At 38.8% G+C, this 19002-nt stretch overlaps 1 protein-coding gene across 2 annotated transcripts in view; it reads right to left on the reverse strand.

The window, feature by feature from the left end:
• Positions 1-6610: 6610 nt before the first annotated feature.
• Positions 6611-19002, reverse strand: part of ROCK1 (Rho associated coiled-coil containing protein kinase 1) — a 159623-nt gene continuing 147231 nt past the window's right edge. For both annotated transcript variants that reach the window (XM_004702898.3, XM_045296118.1), the window contains 4 exons: positions 18105-18183; positions 17667-17928; positions 16422-16629; positions 6611-8124 (listed from right to left, as the gene is read on the reverse strand). In XM_004702898.3, coding sequence (XP_004702955.1) covers positions 8121-8124; positions 16422-16629; positions 17667-17928; positions 18105-18183 — 553 coding nt within the window. In that variant the 3' untranslated portion in view covers positions 6611-8120. The remainder of the gene's footprint in view (positions 8125-16421; positions 16630-17666; positions 17929-18104; positions 18184-19002) is intronic.

Below are 19002 nucleotides of genomic sequence, written 5' to 3' on the forward strand. Positions count from 1 at the left end.
CGGCTCGCTCAAGGTGACTGACTCCGGACAGGGCCTTCTAATGAGGATTCTGGGAACTCTCTTGCTGCTGCACATTCCTGTTGAAAAGCCACATGGAGCCATGCTGATGGCAACCAGAGCCCTGGAGATGCATCTGCTGCCATTGGATCCACAGGACTTTCACCCATGTGAACACTCTGTATTCTGCATCATTGCATGTGCTACATGAGTCTGAAGAGGAATTCATGGACTAATATCACACTTATGGGCTAATATAAAATTTACGGATTTGATCTGGACTTGCCTGAGATGTTTTATTGATGCATAATTACTCCTTAATGTAAAGTTCTCTCTTACACATATGCGTGTCAATGAATTTGTTTCTCTAGACAACCGGGTCTAACACAATCCCTAAAATGGTGCTTCTGAAAGCTTAAGGTAGATATAATTCATCTGGGATCTTGTTAAAATGCGGACAGGTTTATGGTGGATCCTAAGATAGTAATAAACTTTCAGGGAATCAATTTCTCCTGAAGCAAGAGGAATGAGGAGGATGGGCACAAAACACCCCATGTTCACATTCCATTGGTGAAAACTTAGTTGCAAAGTTATGCAAAACTGCATGGTAGTCTGCTAAATATGTCTGTAACAACAAAGAACAACAAAACCAAATTCCCTGCCATCAAGTCGATGCTGACTCACAGCGACCCTATAGAACAGGGTTTACTGCCCCTATGGGTTTCTGAGATTTTTACCAGAGGAGAGACTTGGCTTTGTCGTGTGGAGCAGCTGGTGGTTTCCAACTGCTGACCTTACATGACCACTACGCCACCAGAGCTCCTTGTGCTTCTGACAGGGTACAGATACCCAAACTTAAACTCCATTTATGAAGACCCATTGCCATCTAGTTGATTCTGACTCAAAATGACCCCTGTAGAACGGTTAGAACAGCTCCGAGGCTGTCATTTTTTAAGGTAGGGGTAGAAAGATTCATGCTTCACACAAGGGGCACCTGTTGGGTTTGAATTGCTGATGGACTTTGCAGTGAGAGGGCTTGTATCTGTTAGGGTGACCATGGATGTTGGTGGAATCCAGCAGTTTGTCATGAAAATGATGGTTTGTTTGTTAAAAACCTTCAAACTTTTAAGGTTTTCCTGGAAGAAGTGAAGGAGGTAGGGGCATAATTCCTCATTTTTTTAGTTTTCTTAACTGTAAAATGAAAATAATACCTCCCAGGACCCCTGGGGATTGTAAGGTTTAAATAGCTCGTTGAGTGCTTATACTCACATGTCTGGAATAAGGACCCAAAAGAGCTGATCCTGAACAGACAAATAGTTGATCCACTCATCTGTTTCTACATCTACCTTCAAGTCATTTTCAATCCACATTTTTATTCAGAACACAGAAAGCACAAGTATATTACTGTCAAACCTCTCTTTCAAAATCTCCACAATTGGACACAATAATTAAGCTATTTTGACCTTTTACCTAGTGTTTCCCTATCCCACTCTCCCACTCCACCAAAAAAACGAAAACAAAATCATTACCTTAGCATCGATCTCCTGGAGGGCCTTTTCTGAGAGAATAAATTTCTGTTTGTTAAAGTCACCCACTTATAGCAATTTTATGATGTTGGTGTCTGTGGTAGTTACATAATCTGGTGTCAACTTGTGAAGGGGTGGAGTCTAGCCTGTCAATCAGGTCACAGCTTGATGACCTCATTTGGAGGTGTTCACTGGAGGCCAGAAACACACAGACTCTCTGCTTCATCTTCCTGCTGACAAGTCACATGGAGCTACACTGATGTAGCCAGATCCCTGGAACTGGAGGAGCCATGTGGAGACCCAGACCAGCACTGAGATGCTTCCACCACCACTGGATCCACAAGCCTTTCCACCCACTGGGCTGTGATCTTCCTGCATTCAGCATCATTGCATGGCTGCATGAGAGTAAAGAGGAATTCATGGGCTAGTAAAACAACATATGGGCTAATATCAGACATGGACTTAATCTGGACTGGGCTGGTATGGTTTCTTAATGTACAATTTCTCTTTGATATAAAGTTTTCTCTTACACATATGAGTGTCTCTGGATTTGTTTCTCTGGTCTACCCAGACTAACAGTGTCAGATGCCCTTGAGTCAGTTCTGTTTCCAGGTACTAAGTCTCTCCTGATAAGATATACAAGGTTTGTGAGATGAAAGTCTCCCCATCCTTGCTTCTAGGGTAAGGAGATGCTGTGGGAGCTACAGCTGACTTCCTCTACTATAAAGGAGAAAGAAAAAGAGAATCCAATTCCACACAAATCCAATGCCAACTACCACAAGGCAGAGGTCAGACTGGCTTCCACTCTCCATCGTTCTTCACCTAGGGCAGTGGTTCTCCACCTTCCTAATGCCGCGACCCTTAATACAGTTCATGTTGTGGAGACCCCCCAAGCACAAAATTACTTTCGTTGTTACTTCGTCACTGTAATTTTGCTACTGTTATGAATCAGGCACCCCCTGGGAAAGGGTCATTAGGAAAAATAAAATAAAAAGAAAGGATCATTAGACCCCCAAAGGAGTTGCGACCCACAGGTTGAGAACCACTGACCTATGGGGACATCCATCATCTCTCTCGTGGCGCAGCTGCTGTGCTAAGTCCAGTAACTGGCTGCGATGGCCACACAGAACTCACAGATGCTGCTCACAATCATTGGGGGAGCCAACAGGTTACGAAACAGTAAGGATACAGTTCCTTTGTCCACAGCACCTCTTCGCAGCCATGCTAGCAGGCATGTCGCTTGGGTCCTTGGCCTTTTAACCACATGGCCCCACTTATTTTGGACTTGGCATCCTAAGGGACTAGTCCTGAAGGAGGACATAATGCTTTGGGAATTGGAACTACTACACCACCAGAACCCATGATAGATTATTTATCCTCAATTCCCTGAATGGTAGGCTTGGCCTTAGGAACTGTGTGCTCATGAATGTGAGAAGTCACAAATGAACTACTGAGATTTCCAGCATTATCCATCCTCCCCAACTGATGCTGTACTGGTGAGTAAGCAAAAATGTAGTAAGATGGGTGGGCAGACCAAAAAGATCCCAAACATCAGGGCTCTCGATCTTCTTCCCACACTCAGAGTAAAATCTGTGAAAGCTGGAACCTGTGTAAGGTTGGAGACCTGAGAAGGAAATAATGTTTCAACAAAATGAGCAATGGAAAAGTGGTAAGAGCCTTTCAAAGGGCAGCAAACTTGCAAGGCTTGGGAAAGAAAACAAGGCAGTCTTACCAAGTCCTGGCTCTCACAGGTCTCATTGAATGTAATTTTGAATTACAGTAGAATACTGGTACTTGACCATATCAGTACTCGACATCATCAGATTTCGACGTGAAATGTCAAGAAAATGTTGCATCGGAGCTCAAAAACAACATCGGAATATGACCTGACGCATGTGATTTTTGTAAGCAAAAGCAGTTGGTGTTTCAGTTGCTGGGCGTTTGTTGGCATTGTTAGTACGCATTGCTTAAACCTTTTGTGGCTGTGTTCCAAGCGTTTTGCTATAATTTTCTTAGTTTTTGTGGCTTTTTGTACCGTTTTTAGATAATAAACATGGGTCCTAAGAAATAGTTTTTTTGAAAAAATCATCATGATAAGGAACTCGTTATGATTAGATAGAAAACAGTTAAAGAAATGCCAACAGACTACATGAGACAATTTTATTTTTAGAGAAAGCGAGCCAGGTTCTAGTGAAAAGGCAAAGAAGGGAAAAAAAACTCCAGAAAAGCTGCTACGAGTTGATTTTATGGAAGCGCACTCTGCTTCCAATGACTCTCTCCATACCTCCTGTCCACATCTGTGTGCATAGCTCCAGATCCTCGTCAATCTCCAGGTATGAGCCATACTGTAGTTGTTAAAAACTTAATGTTGTTTCTTATTTAAATTGTATTATTTAACTCTGAAATTATTTACTTTGAAATGTCTGTGTAATGTTTTGTAAAAAAAAGGCAAGATTAGGGTAAAAACTGGTGGTCGAGAACTGATTAATCCATTTTCAGTTATTTCTTATGAGGAAACTTTGTTCCGGAACCCCATTGCATCACCGCATATCCATGCTCCTTCTAGTATAACGGATGAGCTTCGAGGTCCGGGGTTCTACTGTCTAATAATGACTCAGATTGAGGTTGGCATTGAATTGAGTTTATATAAGAATTTTCTCGATATTTTGAAAATGAATTGATTCTATGACAATTTTATTACTCAACAGTAGAAGAAATAGGGGCTGCCATACTTCAGCCTCATAAAGGAACCACATTTAGAAAAACCCAGGACCTGGAACTTACTTCAAATGTGAAGTAAAATGTGAAATGAAGGTGTAGGAAAGAATTACTTTAAAAGGCGAGGCTCATAATTTCATAATTATGAAATCACTGCGGGGAAGTAAAACCTAAAAAATAAGCGATATATTCCACTAGAAATCGGAAGTGGCGAAAACTCTGATCAAAAGTAGGGTAACTTAAGTAACTGTAGTAATTTGTGCTTGTAATTGTCTGATTTGATAACTTTTAGATTTTAATACACTAGAATAATGCTGGAGGTTACAGATGACAATTTCAAGCAACTTTATAAAAGATGAACTCCTTATTGTGTGCATTTTATAAGCCATGTTCTGAAGGGGGGACTAACCCACACTCTCGTCAGTTCAGACTCATGGTGATACTCGCCACCCCCCACTGTTTCAGTGTAGAATTAATTGCACTCCATAGGGTTCTATGGCTGTACTCTAAGGAATGGTGTCCTGGTGGTACTAGCCATTGGGGCAGCTAACTGCCAGGCTGGCAGTTCAAACCCACCAGCGATTCCAAGAGAGAAAGATGAGGCTGAGGATCCCCATAAAGATTTAGTCTCAGAAACCCTATATGAAACAGCAGGCATTTGAGTTGGAATTGGCTACATGGCGGTAGTTCTGGTTTTACACTCAAGAGGACACTGCCCTTGTGGTGCAGTGGTTAAGATTGTTGTTGTGTGACTGATTTTCTTGAAGACCCTACAGGACACAGCAGGGTTCCCTAGGTTGTAAACCTTACTGGAGCAGATCCCCATGTCTTTACTCTCTTGGGGGTACTAGAAGGTTTTAAGTGCTTAACACTGCTCCAGCAGGGCTCTTTCCCTAAAGATCACAGCATAAGAAATTGACTGGGGCAGCCACTCAGGGTCACTATGGGCTACTATCAATTCTGAGCATTCACCAGGGACTAAACTAGACTAAAACAAAAGGAACTGTAAGGAAGCTTGCAAAGAAAAGTGCTTTAGAAACAATGGAGACTATTTTATGCTGGAGTTGTTTTTGTTTTTATTATCCTTATTTAATAATACCTTTAATGTTTAAAATTTTAATCTTGTAAATCTTCTAAAAACATAAATATTGAAATGCAGTTAACATTTGGGTAGACTTATCAAATGGAATCCCCAAAAATAATGCGGAAGGTGCCCTATCATCATTATAATCATACGGACCTCCAGAGAGTAATGTCTAGTGTTTTATTCCCACCTCCCAAGTAAATTTCTCTGTTGAGCAACTAAGCGAGTATCAAGAAGCCCTGGTGGAGTAGTCAGTTAAGTGCTGGGTGGAAAGTACTGGCTTGTTAGCTGATCCGAGGGACAAAGATGTGGCTGTCTGTTCCTGTAAAGATTTACAGTCTTAGAAGAAGTAAGGAGTCCTCTGCCCAGTGGGGTTGTTATGAGTCAGATTGGCTCCACGGAGCGGGCTTTTTAGATGCAGAATCACACAGGGCCTAAGGTTCTGGAAGTTTCAGTATAGCCAAGATGACACAGTATAAAACCAGGTAACCTTTTGTGATTGGCTCAAACAAACCTGTCCAACTGTTGTCCTGGAGAGAGGGTAGTAAACAAATCTGTCTTCCTCTTGAGGGAGCCCCTCTATTTTCCCAGGTTGTTCACTAACAAACATGCTTGAATTGATACTCTGAAACAATGGTGATCAGAAACTCGCCTTACAAGATGTGCAGAGGGAGCTGGGAGGGAGGGGAAAATGAGGACCTAATGTCAGGGGTTTAAGTGGAGAGAAAATGTTTTGAGAATGATGTACAAATGCGCTTTACACAATTGATGTGTGTATGGATTGGGATAACAGTTGTATGAGTCCCTAATAAAATGTTAAAAAAGAAAAAATTAAAAAAAAAAAACAAGATGTGCAGAAATACAAGGGACCCATGTAGTATTATGTTGCAAAGGGTGTTAGTCAATTTTTTCTTTGAACTATATAGGGCCTACCAGGGGTCCTCAAACGTTTTAAACAGGGGGCCAGTTCACTATCCCTCAGACCCGTTGGAGGGCCGGACTGTAGTTTAAAAAACAACTATAGTCAAATTCCTATGCACACTGCACATATCTTATTTTGAAGTGAAAAAACAACGGGGCAAAAACACCCAGCGGGCCGGATGTGGCCCGCGGGCAGTAGTTTGAAGACCCCTGCTATAGGCTTTAGAACCTAAAGTGAGCTTTACCTTTAGAATTTTATGAAATCTAATAAACAATTGTATACAGTCAGATTAATTTGGAACACATTTCCTACTCATTTCAGACATGAGAAAACACCATAGCAGCCATTATTCAAGGTATTTCTTCCATAAATTACTTTTATTTCTCATTAAATGAGCACAGAGTCATTAGCATATTAACAGATATGTTTATTATTACATATCCATCAGTGCGGCTTTCAATACCACTTGAAACATGCATATCGTCCTATAGACGAATTCAGTTTTCCAGTGCTTCTTATTTGATACACATTACTGCAAAGCCATTATAAATTACTGAGGAGGTATTTGGTTAAAAAAATAAACAATAAATCATACTGCCCATATGAATCAACTCTTGTTAGTGAACAAGAGTTTAACAGTATTTATCTGGTAATTCCTATGTTAACTGGAAAACATCACAGATGTACTGCCATAATTTTCTTTAATATTTGGTGCAACCTTTTTTACAGAGTCTTATAAAATCATTCATTATGTAACAGGTAGTTTGATTCAAAGATAATACTCAATTTAGGACAGTCCAACTAACCTTAAATATTTTAAATTAACCCAATCATTAATGAAAATTTCAATGACACATAATTTTTGAAAATATCCTTTCTGAAATTTCTATACTTAGTCACGGCAGGAAGACAATTCTCTCAAATTAAGGCACTGAAAGGCAATGCAATTCCCATCGAAAGTGTTCTAAGAATAATTTACATTTCAAACAGTGCATACATTTTTATGTTTGTTAACTTAATGTCTTTATCACTTAAAACCACAAAGAAATACATTATACAATTATAGAAATGATGTACCCACCAAATGCCTTTAAACTTGGTTCTTTTGTACAGTTAGTTTCTAATGTCTCTAGTAGTAAAATAATTCAATATGGCTTGGCAAAAATGCATAGATTAAATGTAATTTTTTCTTCTTCTCCCATCTCCCAATCTACAAACTTGCAGAAAAACATACAGTATTTTGTAAAGCATAATGTAAATAAAATATTTAATTTCTCCATCAAGTCCACCATGGGCAATCAACAGTAAGGCTTTTCATTTCTACAGTGAGGGCACTGAAGTTCAAGTGATGCCACTGCTTTTTAAAAATAGTTTTGTATATAGTCTTACAAGAGCACAAAAACTTAAAGTCATTTAAAAACAACAACAACAAAAAGCTTCTGTTGGTCTCATTTTGAGATATCTTCTTCACTCCTTCCATGAGCTGATCTTGATAGTGATGGCCATTCCACTTGGAAGTGACAGTCTCTTCCTCGCACTCAGCGGAGGAAAACTCTTTTCTATCATGGCTGACAGGCATTAGCTATTTTCTTAAAAATTCAAAAAGGCAGCACCTTTAAAAAAATATATATCTAGCTAAGCTTTTCCCCCAATTGTACTTGCATTAAATAGTCATAATTAATCTAATCTACCTGTAGGCAAACCCGCAATAAAAAACCCTCAGTGTGCTTTTGTGCCAAAGCAAAGGCAGAAGAACAGCAATCTTAACCCTGAAGCCTGTGATATTCGTGTCAAAGGAACAGCCTGTCTGCTCTGCATGGTTAGAGAAGCCTGCTCTATCAGGTAGCATCCCACAAAATTCCACAAGACATGGTTAACTGTTGAGGGAAAAAGAAAAAAGAAAAAATTAACATATAAAAGAAAATTAAGTTTTTAAATGTATTTTATACAGTTACATCAATCCTTTAAATAATTTTAGTATCCAGCTTCTACTCTGCAGATCCAACTTAAATCTTCATAAGTATAACTTATAATGGCTATATAATACCCTAACAGGTGAGGATACAAGGGCACTTCAAAGAACTGTGAAAATAATTGATTGCCTTTTAATTACATTTTCCCCTGAACTTTTTGAAGCCCTCTTGTATCATAATTTATTTTATCTTTTCTTGATTGTTAAGATTTGCGATTGCTTCAAAAATTTTTGCTATTATAAATAACACTAGAGTGAACATTTTTGGTAAGAATTATTTTTAATATCTTTCCCCTTTGGGGTGATTTAAAAGTGATTGGTAAATTTAAACAATCTTGCTTAAGGGATATTAAATACACCCAAATTGTGAGCATTTTTATTTAAAAGCACACTGACATTTTTGAATAGTGAGCAAGACAGGAATTTCTAACAGTGGGACAAAGGCTCTGGAACTCGGCAGTGAAACAAAAGAAGTCTTTCCAGCAACAAGCTGTGTGAAGCCATGATGAAGTCTAACAGAGCACATGCTGGAAACGTGATCAGCACATTTCATTATCCGCCCTCCCTCTGTGTAAACTGTTTGATACAGCATGTTCTGTGAAAGGGCCTTACACACCCAATCTGAAAATGGGCCCTTGTGAAACCCAGGGGCCCAAAAGCCAATCGTTTCCGACGTCTTGCCCCCAATACCATGTGACAGTCTGAAGAAGACGAAAGCAAGGCACGTTTAGCTTTGACTTTTCAGCCGATGTAGCACAAGCTCTTTGTCCTCTGTTGAAGACGGGCCTGTGTCCAAAGGCTGTAAGGTCTCACCCTTGACCTTCTTTCTATCACGGCTTGGTGGTCCCGAGACTTCTACTTCGTGGTTGTTCCTTTTCCTCATTCCCTGCTGCTTCTTGGTGTCACTCGTTTTATTATCGGTATCTTCACTGTCCGAATCCTCGGAGCTTCTTCTATACTTGTCAGGATCTGGAAGCATGCTGAGATCAAACCCATCAGCATCATCACTCCAATCCAGAAAGGATTCCTCTTCCTCTTTGTCCTTTGTCTCCTGTTGGCTTCTCTTCTGGCTTCCTTTTCTTTTGTCTTTTTTTCTCAGTGGTTTGCCTTAGTTTTCTTCTTATATTCTTCTTTGTCAAATTTATCCTCTTCTGGAAGCCTTTCCTTTGCTTTATCTAAGTTGATACCACCAGTATCGGCCTCTCCCTCAGTGTTCTTCACCATGGACTTCTGCATTGGTGGCCACTGCTGAACCAACTCTCCTTCATCAGTAATGTTATCTTCTTATTCACTTTAAGATTCCTCTTCGTTACTTTCTTTGCTTCTACTTTGTTTACTTTTTTCTTGATACTGAATTTAGAGATTCTTGGTTCTGTAAGGCTTTATCTTTGTTAAGGTCCATCCCAAACACATTGTATTGCTTCACCTTAAAGGAATCAGCATCAAGCAACAGAAAAGTGGGTGAAGGGAGACGTCGGATAGGGCAAGATATGACAAAATAATCATTTATAAATTATCAAGGGTTCACGAGGGAGGGAGGCGCGGGGAGGGAGGGGAGAAAATGAGGACCTGATGCCAGGAGCTGAGTGGAGAGGAAATGTTTTGAGAATGATGAGGATAATGAATGTACAAATGTGCTCTACACAATTGATGTGTGTATGGATTATGATAAGAGTTGTATGAAGCTCTAATAAAATGATTTTTTAAAAGAAATCAGCTTCAAGTTTGCTGTCATCTTCATCAGCTCTGCCCATGAACTGCATAAGTACTTCCTTGATCTTCTGTTTCATGGGAGTTAGAAACAGTTTGAGAACCTTTTGGTTTTTCACTTTTTCTTCTATTTCTCCATCTCCTTTTCCTCTTCTTCCTTTTCTCCATCACTAGTACCATTTGCAAGTCTGTATTCCATCTCTTCTGATCTTTTTCCACTTTTCTGAAGGATGGACATTTTGTCACTGAAATAAACTCTAAACTCTTCCACTTCCTCACTGTGAGGGAGGCAGCCCTGGGCTTCACTGATTCACTGGTCAGGCTGTTTAACAATTCTTTGGTAGAGTGTTTGTACATTTTCTGAAGAAATCTTATTTGTGGCGTCACAGCAAGACCAAGAGATGGCATATTCAGGTAGAGGCAACTTGCTCATATCAAATACTATTTTATCTTTCATCAGACATACTGAACGTACGTAGGAGATGAAGCATCTTTGTGTTCTTTCTTTAACTCCTGATTTTGGGCTAGAAATTATTCCAGTTTTCTCTGGATATCTTTAAGTTTTTCTAGATTGATTTTTATTTCATTCACAAGTACTCTTTTGAGAAGCTGCTGCACCAAACCCTTTTCTTCTGAAGGAAGCAAAATTAATAAAGCTTTACCATATTCTTTGCACCTGGCAGTTCTACCTGCCCTGTGAATGTATGTGTTGGCATCCTCTGGACAATCAAACTGGAGTACCCAATTCACAGCTGGGAAATCCAACCCTCTGGCTACAGTATCAGTAGTGAAGAGTATTGCTTAAGGGGAAAATTCAGTAAATAATCCTTAAAAGAATGAGGACATATATATGATCAGGCCCCAAAACTGTAAATTTAGTTTATGGTCAAATGCATTGCTAGTCTGCCAATGGTCATGTAGTTTGGTTAATATTTTAACCATGCATGGGTAGTCCTTGGCTTAAACTGGAGTTTTATTCAAAAAAGTTTTTCATAAATTAGTTTGGATGTACGTTGAACCCTTCATTTCTTGGGAGAACTTACCCAGTATTATTGCATTTTATTATTAATTATTATTAATATCGTCATGAATGTTTTCAGGGGTTGGAAACATTACATATAAACTTATAGACATGAGGACATCAGTAAATTGTAGGTTGCAACACTGTATAGTTCATGCTGCTACTGACGTTTAAAAGGTAGGGGTAATGGCTGATAGCTGCTACAACTGCATTTCATTATAACTTGATACACTGTAAATTAGTGATTACTTGAAAACCTTTAACATAGATAGGAAATATGCCTCTTTCTTCAAGTTCACAGTAATACTCTACAATATACTTTGCTATGCTGTTGAGAATATACACAACAAAACATTAACAAAATTCAACCGTTTTTACATGGACAATCCGTTTCCTTGCTCATGTTCTTCAAATTGTACAACCATTCTCACTCCCATTTTCTGAGTTGTTCTTCCCCCGTGAACATAAACACGCTGGCTCCCAAGGTTCCTGTCTAATCTTTGGAGTTGCCGTTGTCAATTTAATAACATAATAGTTAATTCGTAAAGCAGCATAATGTTCAGTGTAGACATTTTTTTACTAATTAAGTTAAACTATTTGGTTTTAAGAAGACTTTAAGATATATATATATTTTTTGTTTAGTTCTCATTTTTAAAAAACTTTATTGTGAATTAGGTGAAAGGTTACAGAGTAGATCATCAGTCTTATATTGAGCAATTCATCCATATTGTGATACCCTCATTGTACATCATTTAGTTTGCCTTTTCCCTGTGCCAGGGAATTTTTGGTTAAGGTTTAACAATCATCTCAGGGCAACAGTTTCCGGGCTCATCCAGCCTCCAATAGCTCCAGAAAGTCTGGAGTGCAAGATATTTAAAAAAATTTTATTTTATATTCTCTCCCTTTTGATCAGGATTCTTCTATACTATCTTTGAACAAATGTTCAGCAATGGTATCTTAGTACCATCCAGATATTCTGGTGTCATGGCAAAAAGAGGCCATAGTAATTTTTATTGTTGTTGGTTAACCTTAATACTTCATAAAATTTGGAAGAAAAATGCCTTAGTTTTGAAAAGTTGAGAGGAAAGACAAGAAGGAAAATATTAAACTCTTCAGCAAGTCAAATAAAGAGGTCAAAATCTCTCGATTCACGAATCTTTTATAATGCCATGGTAAACTTTGCTAAATTACAAGGCTAACCTTCAGCAAAACTATATTTTCAGACAGTATTTAAGGAGATACAGTGGGGAGAAGAGTTGATAGGTATGGAGTAAAGTGCGGATCCACTTTTCTCAATGTATAAATTAAGAATGCGTTGAATAATGATGGGGGAGGCAGAGTATGAGAGACACTAACTATAGTTGAGAAGGGGACTGCGATGCAGAGCACTGCATGGCGCATTCCAAAGGTAAACAAACTGAAAAATGAAGGTTAGATAGCAGCATGTTTTAAGTAAATTCGTTAAAAAAAGTACTAGAAGAAAAATGTGCCACTGTAAACATGAAATCCCTAAAAAGCAGAAATAACCATTTGGTGTAAATATATATTCAGGATGATGGTTAAAAGATTTTATGTATATGAGGTATTCTGATTGAAATTTAGTTGTTAGACACTATAAAAATCAGGAGCTTAATTAGCAGAGGTCAATTTTGGAGGATAAACACAAATCAGGTGGAAAGGGAGGTAAAGTTATAAAATAAAACATATGGTCTGCATCTGACAAGAAATAAGGAAACAGATGAATTGACTGCTTAAGGAGATCCGTCTAGGATAAAAAGCAGGGGTGGGGAGAGAAGTGAGGTGAGGATACACTGGAGTGGTGCGCTGGCTGGAGAAGACAGAAGAGGAAATGGATAAAAATTATTCCAAAGCCTTATGATGAGTTCCTGATAAGAGAGTAAAGTAAAGGATGCATAAAAGATGGCATGAGAGTCACTGGAAGAGGAGGCGATGGTCGCAGAGAAGCATTTCAGTGTTAGGTCTCAGAGTTAAATGGCACTCTCACATGAGGGATTATATTCTGGGAGAATTTGTGATTTGATAGATGAGAGAAAACATAGGCTTTTGAGTTGGACAAAAATGGGTTCCACGTTCACAATGATCAACGCCTACCCCCTCCCAGGGGGATGAACAACAGAAAAGTGGGTGAAGGGAGACAGCGGTCGGTGTAAGACATAAAACAAAAAAATTATAAAGTTCATGAGGGAGGGAGGGTGGGTGGGGGAGGGGGTAAATGAGCCAATACCAAGAGCTCAAGTAGAAAGAAAATATTTTGAAAATGATGATGGCAATAAATGTACAAATGTGCTCGACACAATAGATAAATGGGATGGATTCTTTGAAGAGCCCCCAATAAAATGATTTTTAAAAAAAATGGGTTCTAATCCTCACTATGCCACCAATTTACCGTGTGATCTTGTGCAAGTTACTTAAATTCTATGTCTCTTTCCCAAGACACAGTTTAAATATGCCCTATAACTGTTTATCTAGGCAGTTAGGTATTTTAGAAAAATATTCATCAAAAAAAGAACACATAACATTCCTCTAGTTCTTTAATGCTCCCTCCCCTACACTATTAGGACCACAGTTCTACTTTATAAATCCGGCTAGACCGGAACATGTACACTGGTACAGATAAGAGCTCTCAACACACGGAATCCAGGACAGGTAAACCCTTCAGGAACAGTAACAGGAGTAGCAATACCATGAGGGTGGGGGCAGGGGGGAAAGGGGGAAGAAATGGGGAACCATCTACAATGATCAACATATAACCCACAACCCAAGGGGATGAACAATATAAATGTGGGTGAAAGGAGACAATGGATGGTGTAAGATATGAAAATAATAATAACTTATAATTTATTAGGGGTCCATGAGGGTGGGAGAGAGGGGGAGGGAAGGAAAAAAGAGGAGCCATAATACCAAGGGCTCAAGCAGAAAGAAAATGTTTTGAAAATGATGATGGCAACATATCAGATGAGTTTTATACAACAGATGTGTGGATTGTTCTAAGAGCTGTAAGAGCCCCCAATAAAATGATTTACTAATTTTTAAAAATTACAACTTGAAAAAAAAAAGGGGGGTAAACTTTAATAACACATAGAGGGAGAGACAGAGACAGAGACAGATAGAAAGCCCTGGTGGTGCCGTGGTGACAAGTTGAGCTGTGATTTGCATGGCTGTCTGTTTGAAAACACCAATAGCTCCGTGGGAGAAAGACTGGGTTTTCTATTCCCATAAACTGTTATAGTTTTGGATAGCCACCAAGGGTCACTGTGAGTCAGCATTAACTCGATGGCAGTGAGTTTTGTTTTTTTTAACTGGAAGTTCACTTATAATTGTACATCATAGTCACTGATTATATTAAAATAATTTTGACTGGAAAACAATAACAAACTATACTACATAATTAACGAAAAAGAAAAAGTGGAAGGTTTTATATGAAATGTTTAAATTTAAAATATGGAAACCACAAGTTGGTCAAACATTAAGTCCAAAACATGTACTATGTAAATCAATCTATGACAATAAAATGAAGTTAAAAGAGAACTATATTTAAAAATATTTAATTAAAAATTATTAAATTCTTTCTTGAGCTTTTGCGTTTGTCGACAATTTTGCACAAATGTTTCTTCAACTTTCTTCACTTTGCTCAAATGTTTGGTCCAACAGGAAACCATTTCCATTGCAGTCATTGCCAGCTATTTTCATCTCAAGGAAAAAATGCCCAGACTTCGAGAGTATCCACCCTCAGAGCTACAGTTGCAAAACACTGGGTCTCATTAATTTTTATACATGATACTTATATTATCAGGGACTGGTGTTGCTGTTGGGTAAGCTTTGGACTGCTAACTGCAAGGTCAATGGTACAAGTGCACCGGCCACTCCTGAGGATCAGGTAGAGGGTATCTGCTCCCATAGAGATGTACTGTCTCAGAAACCCTACATAGGGTTGTTATGAAGTGGAGTCAATTCAATGGCAGTTGGTTAGGTTGGGTTTACACAGGCATTAGGGGTCCTGGTTGCACCATAGTTAAACACTCTGCTGCTAACTGAAAGGTCAGCAATTGGAGCTCACCTGCCTCTCTGAGAAAGAAAGATGTAGCAGTCTGTTTTGATAAAGATCTATGGCCAGGAAAACACTGTAGGGCAAATTATACATGGATTTAAGGTTGCTCTGAGTCAGAATCAACTTGCGTGGTAGTTATATAACCTGTTGTCAATTTGAGACTTAAGAGTGAAGGGGTGGAGTTTACCCTGTCAATCAGGTCGCAGCTTGATGACTTCATTTGGAGCCGCGAAGGAAATAAATAGCTCTAGGGAGGAGGGACACATGCCCACTCCCTGGGAGACATTGCAGCTGACAAGACACATGAACCTACGCAAGTGCCCTGAGCTGGAGGAGCCACGGGGGGGACCCCCTGCCAGCACTGAGATGCTTCCACTGCCACTGGATCCACAATACTTTCCCACCCATTGATCTGTGATTTCCTGCATTTGACATCATTGTACGGCTGCATAAGTCTAAGGAGGAATTTATGGATTATTATCGACATATGGGGTAATATCAGACTTAGGGATTCAATCTGGAATAGGCTGGGATGTTTTCTCAATTATTAAATTACTTTTTTGAGTTATATCATATTTTCAATAGTTCAAATAAGCATTAAAATTTTAACAGGAGTCAATTAATTAATTCATAATTTCAAGTCAGATAGGGCTACAAATGCTGCCCTACCTAGTAAAAAGAACAATTAGATTTCTACTTTAAACAGACATTACCCAATCACTTTCATATTGTTAAAAATATTAATTTCAGGCTCTAACTGTAGTGGCCTGAGGTGACCTGCCAAAATGGTTCGCTACTCACTCGACCCAGAAAACCCCACAAAATCCTGCAAATCAAGAGGGTCGAACCTCCGGGTCCACTTCAAGAACACCCGTGAAACTGCCCAGGCCATCAAAGGCATGCACATCCGGAAAGCCACCAAATACCTGAAAAGACGTGACTGTGCAGAAGCAGTGTGTGCCTTTCCGATGCTACAAGGTTGCTGTTGGTCGGTGTGCCCAGGCCAAACAGTGGGGTTGGACCCAGGGTCGGTGGCCCAAAAGGAGTGCTGAATTTTTGCTTCACATGCTTAGAAATGCAGAAAGTCATGCTGAACTGAAGGGTTTAGATGTGGATTCTCTGGTCATTGAGCACATCCAGGTGAACAAAGCCCCTGGGATGCGCCGCCAGACTTACAGAGCTAGCTCATGGTCGGATCAACCCATACATGAGCTCCCCCTGCCACATTGAAATGATCCTGACTGAGAAGGAACAGATCGTTCTCAAACCGGAAGAGGAGGTTGCACAGAAGAAAAAGATTTCCCAGAAGAAACTGAAGAAGCAAAAACTCATGGCTCGGGAATAAATTAAGCTTAAAATAATAAAAAATAAAAGTTAAAAAAAAATTAATTTCAGTCCTTACCTAGGTTTTCCAGATGTATTTTTAACCACTTTCCTGAAAGACTGATTTGCAGTAGATCTTGTAGAAAGCGTTCGAGGGGATGCACGCACAAAAGCAGATGGTGGGTTTTTAGGGATCTTCTTTACTAAATGAGTTACCCATTTCTTTTGTTCATCCTGAGAACATGCCAACAGCAGCATATCTCTTGCTGATGTTACATCATAACTTACTATGTTCAAATAAAAAAAAAGCAAATTAAAACCAAATAATACTTTTTAAGTTATTAAATAAATAATTTTCCAATGTTTTAAAGGTTTTAAAAGATTTATTATGCATAAATAAGCTCGGACAATATCCCTTTCTTGTTAATCAAGGTTGAAACTTTTGAATGAAAACATTAGCTATAATTTAAGAAAAATAACATAAAATGAGGAATGTTTTGTTTTTTTAAAAAATGTAGAAATGAAGCCAGGAAGGTACTAAGAGAACACAATTTTCTACCTTAGAATAGCTATACAACGAGTTCTTTTTTCTCTTCCAGCCATCTCTGCTAAACTAGAAGGAATTCTGCCTATGACCCAGATGATGTACCAGGCAGTGAATGCAACGAGAAGAAATGGGAGGTGAGAAAGCAAGGGGGAGCCCCAAGGAACTTGCCTATAACTCTTCTAATTTGAAATAGTTTCTCAGCTGAATGTGTTTATGAAGAAGCAATCTTCTTAAATATTCAAAGCTAAACCTGTGGTTGCAGAATGATAGGTGCTTTGCGTTCCACTAGTGTCAAAATAAGGGAGCCCTGGTGGCACCGTGGGTTAAGCATTGGATTGCTAACTTCAAGGCCAGCAGCTCAAAATTACCAGTTGCTGTGCAGGAAAAATATGAGGCTATTTGTTCCCGTAAAGATTTACAGTCTCCGAAACCCAGAGGGCAGTTCTATTTTGTTTTCTACAGTTGCTGAGTTGGAATGGACTCAGTCGCAGTGGTTCTTTGTTGTGTTTTCTGAAGTTTCTAACTAAGGAGCCCTCCCTGGTGGTACGATGGTGACATGTTTGGTGTCTAATAAAAAAGACAGTGGTTTGAACCCATACATCCCGTGGATCCCTAGAAGAAAGACCAGACAATCTGCTTCCATAAAAGATGACAGTCCAGAACACCCTCTGGGCCAGTTCTACTCTGTCAGTACAGGCAAATGCCACACTTGAACTTATTTGGATTTAAAGCTAAATTTGTTTTAAGGTACAAAAATAATTCTTTTACATGTCTTACCTTTACAGGGAGAAATCAAGTCCTCTTTCTTATCTAAATGATCTCTGTGACACTTAACATGACATCTTCGACATTCTAGGGCAGGGGGTGGCTTAAAAACATGCCAGAGAGGTTTGGCACAGGCCTCACAGTTGGCTGGAAAGTGGTAGAGCGTTGGAATGAACTCATGGCCTTTGTGATTTTGAAAATTTGTTTTTTCAGCTTGTTGAACTGGTTCCATCTCTACTTCTTTTCTACATTCGCCTTCATTTGCATACAGTATCTAGATTCAGAAGTGGTAAGGGGAGAAAAAATATTAATCTATTATAAATGCAAATTTCAAGTACATAGAAGTCTGGGGGAAAATTTTTTAAAGTCCGGAACATTTTCCATTTATTTATAAATAACACTCAGAATTTAGATAAAAGGTGTTTTAAAATTATAATTTCAGATTCTTACCTGGAATATTTTAGGAATTTCTTCAGTTTCAGCTCTGTACACATCCCCTTGGGTTACAGGTCGAACATGAAACAGCTTACTAAATGAAAATAAATATGATACATAAGCCATTATAAAAACTCATGGATAGCAAAAATTATGAACAGATATTTGCTGAAGAGGATATGTGCACATGAAGATGTTCAACGCCATTAAGGAAATTAGAACCAGATGAAATATCAATACGAGGGGACTTCAAAAGTTCTTGAAAAAATGGAATGAAAAGATAATGGAATTTCCCCTTATCTTTTCCATAGACCTTTTAAAGCCAGAATGGCTAAAGCAAAAATAGCAATAACACCAAATACCAACGAAGATAAAGAAACTGGATCATTCACACATTGCCGATGGGCCTGTAAAACAGCGTTGCCAATTTGGAAAAGAGTATGGCAGAGTCTTACAAAAGTAAACATACACACCCCATATCATTCAGCAATTGTTCTACCAGACATTCATTCAAAAAAATAAAAAACCCATCCTTACACAAAAACCTGTACATGAACATTTACACCAGTTTTATTAGTAAACAAACTAATAAATAACCCAAATGAGCAGTTTAACAAACTGTAGCACATTTATACTGTGAAATTTGACTTAATGAAATGGGACAAATTACACCTGGCTGTGTCTCAGGGAATTATACTGAGTAAAAAAGCCGATCTCAGATGGCATATATGATTCCACTTATATAACAAGATTATAAGGATAGAGAATGATTTCTAAAAGCCAAGCCCACTGTCATCAAGTCGGTTCTGCCTCACAGTGACCTATCTCCGATTCCTAAGACTGTAAGTAGTTAGTTCCAAAAGCCTCACAGCGACCTATCTCCGATTCCTAAGACTGTAAGTAGTTAGTTCCA

Source organism: Echinops telfairi, unplaced genomic scaffold (assembly GCF_000313985.2).
Source record: "Echinops telfairi isolate 266 unplaced genomic scaffold, ASM31398v2 ScPeMD7_7400;HRSCAF=8409, whole genome shotgun sequence".
Taxonomy (NCBI): Eukaryota; Metazoa; Chordata; class Mammalia; order Afrosoricida; family Tenrecidae; genus Echinops; species Echinops telfairi.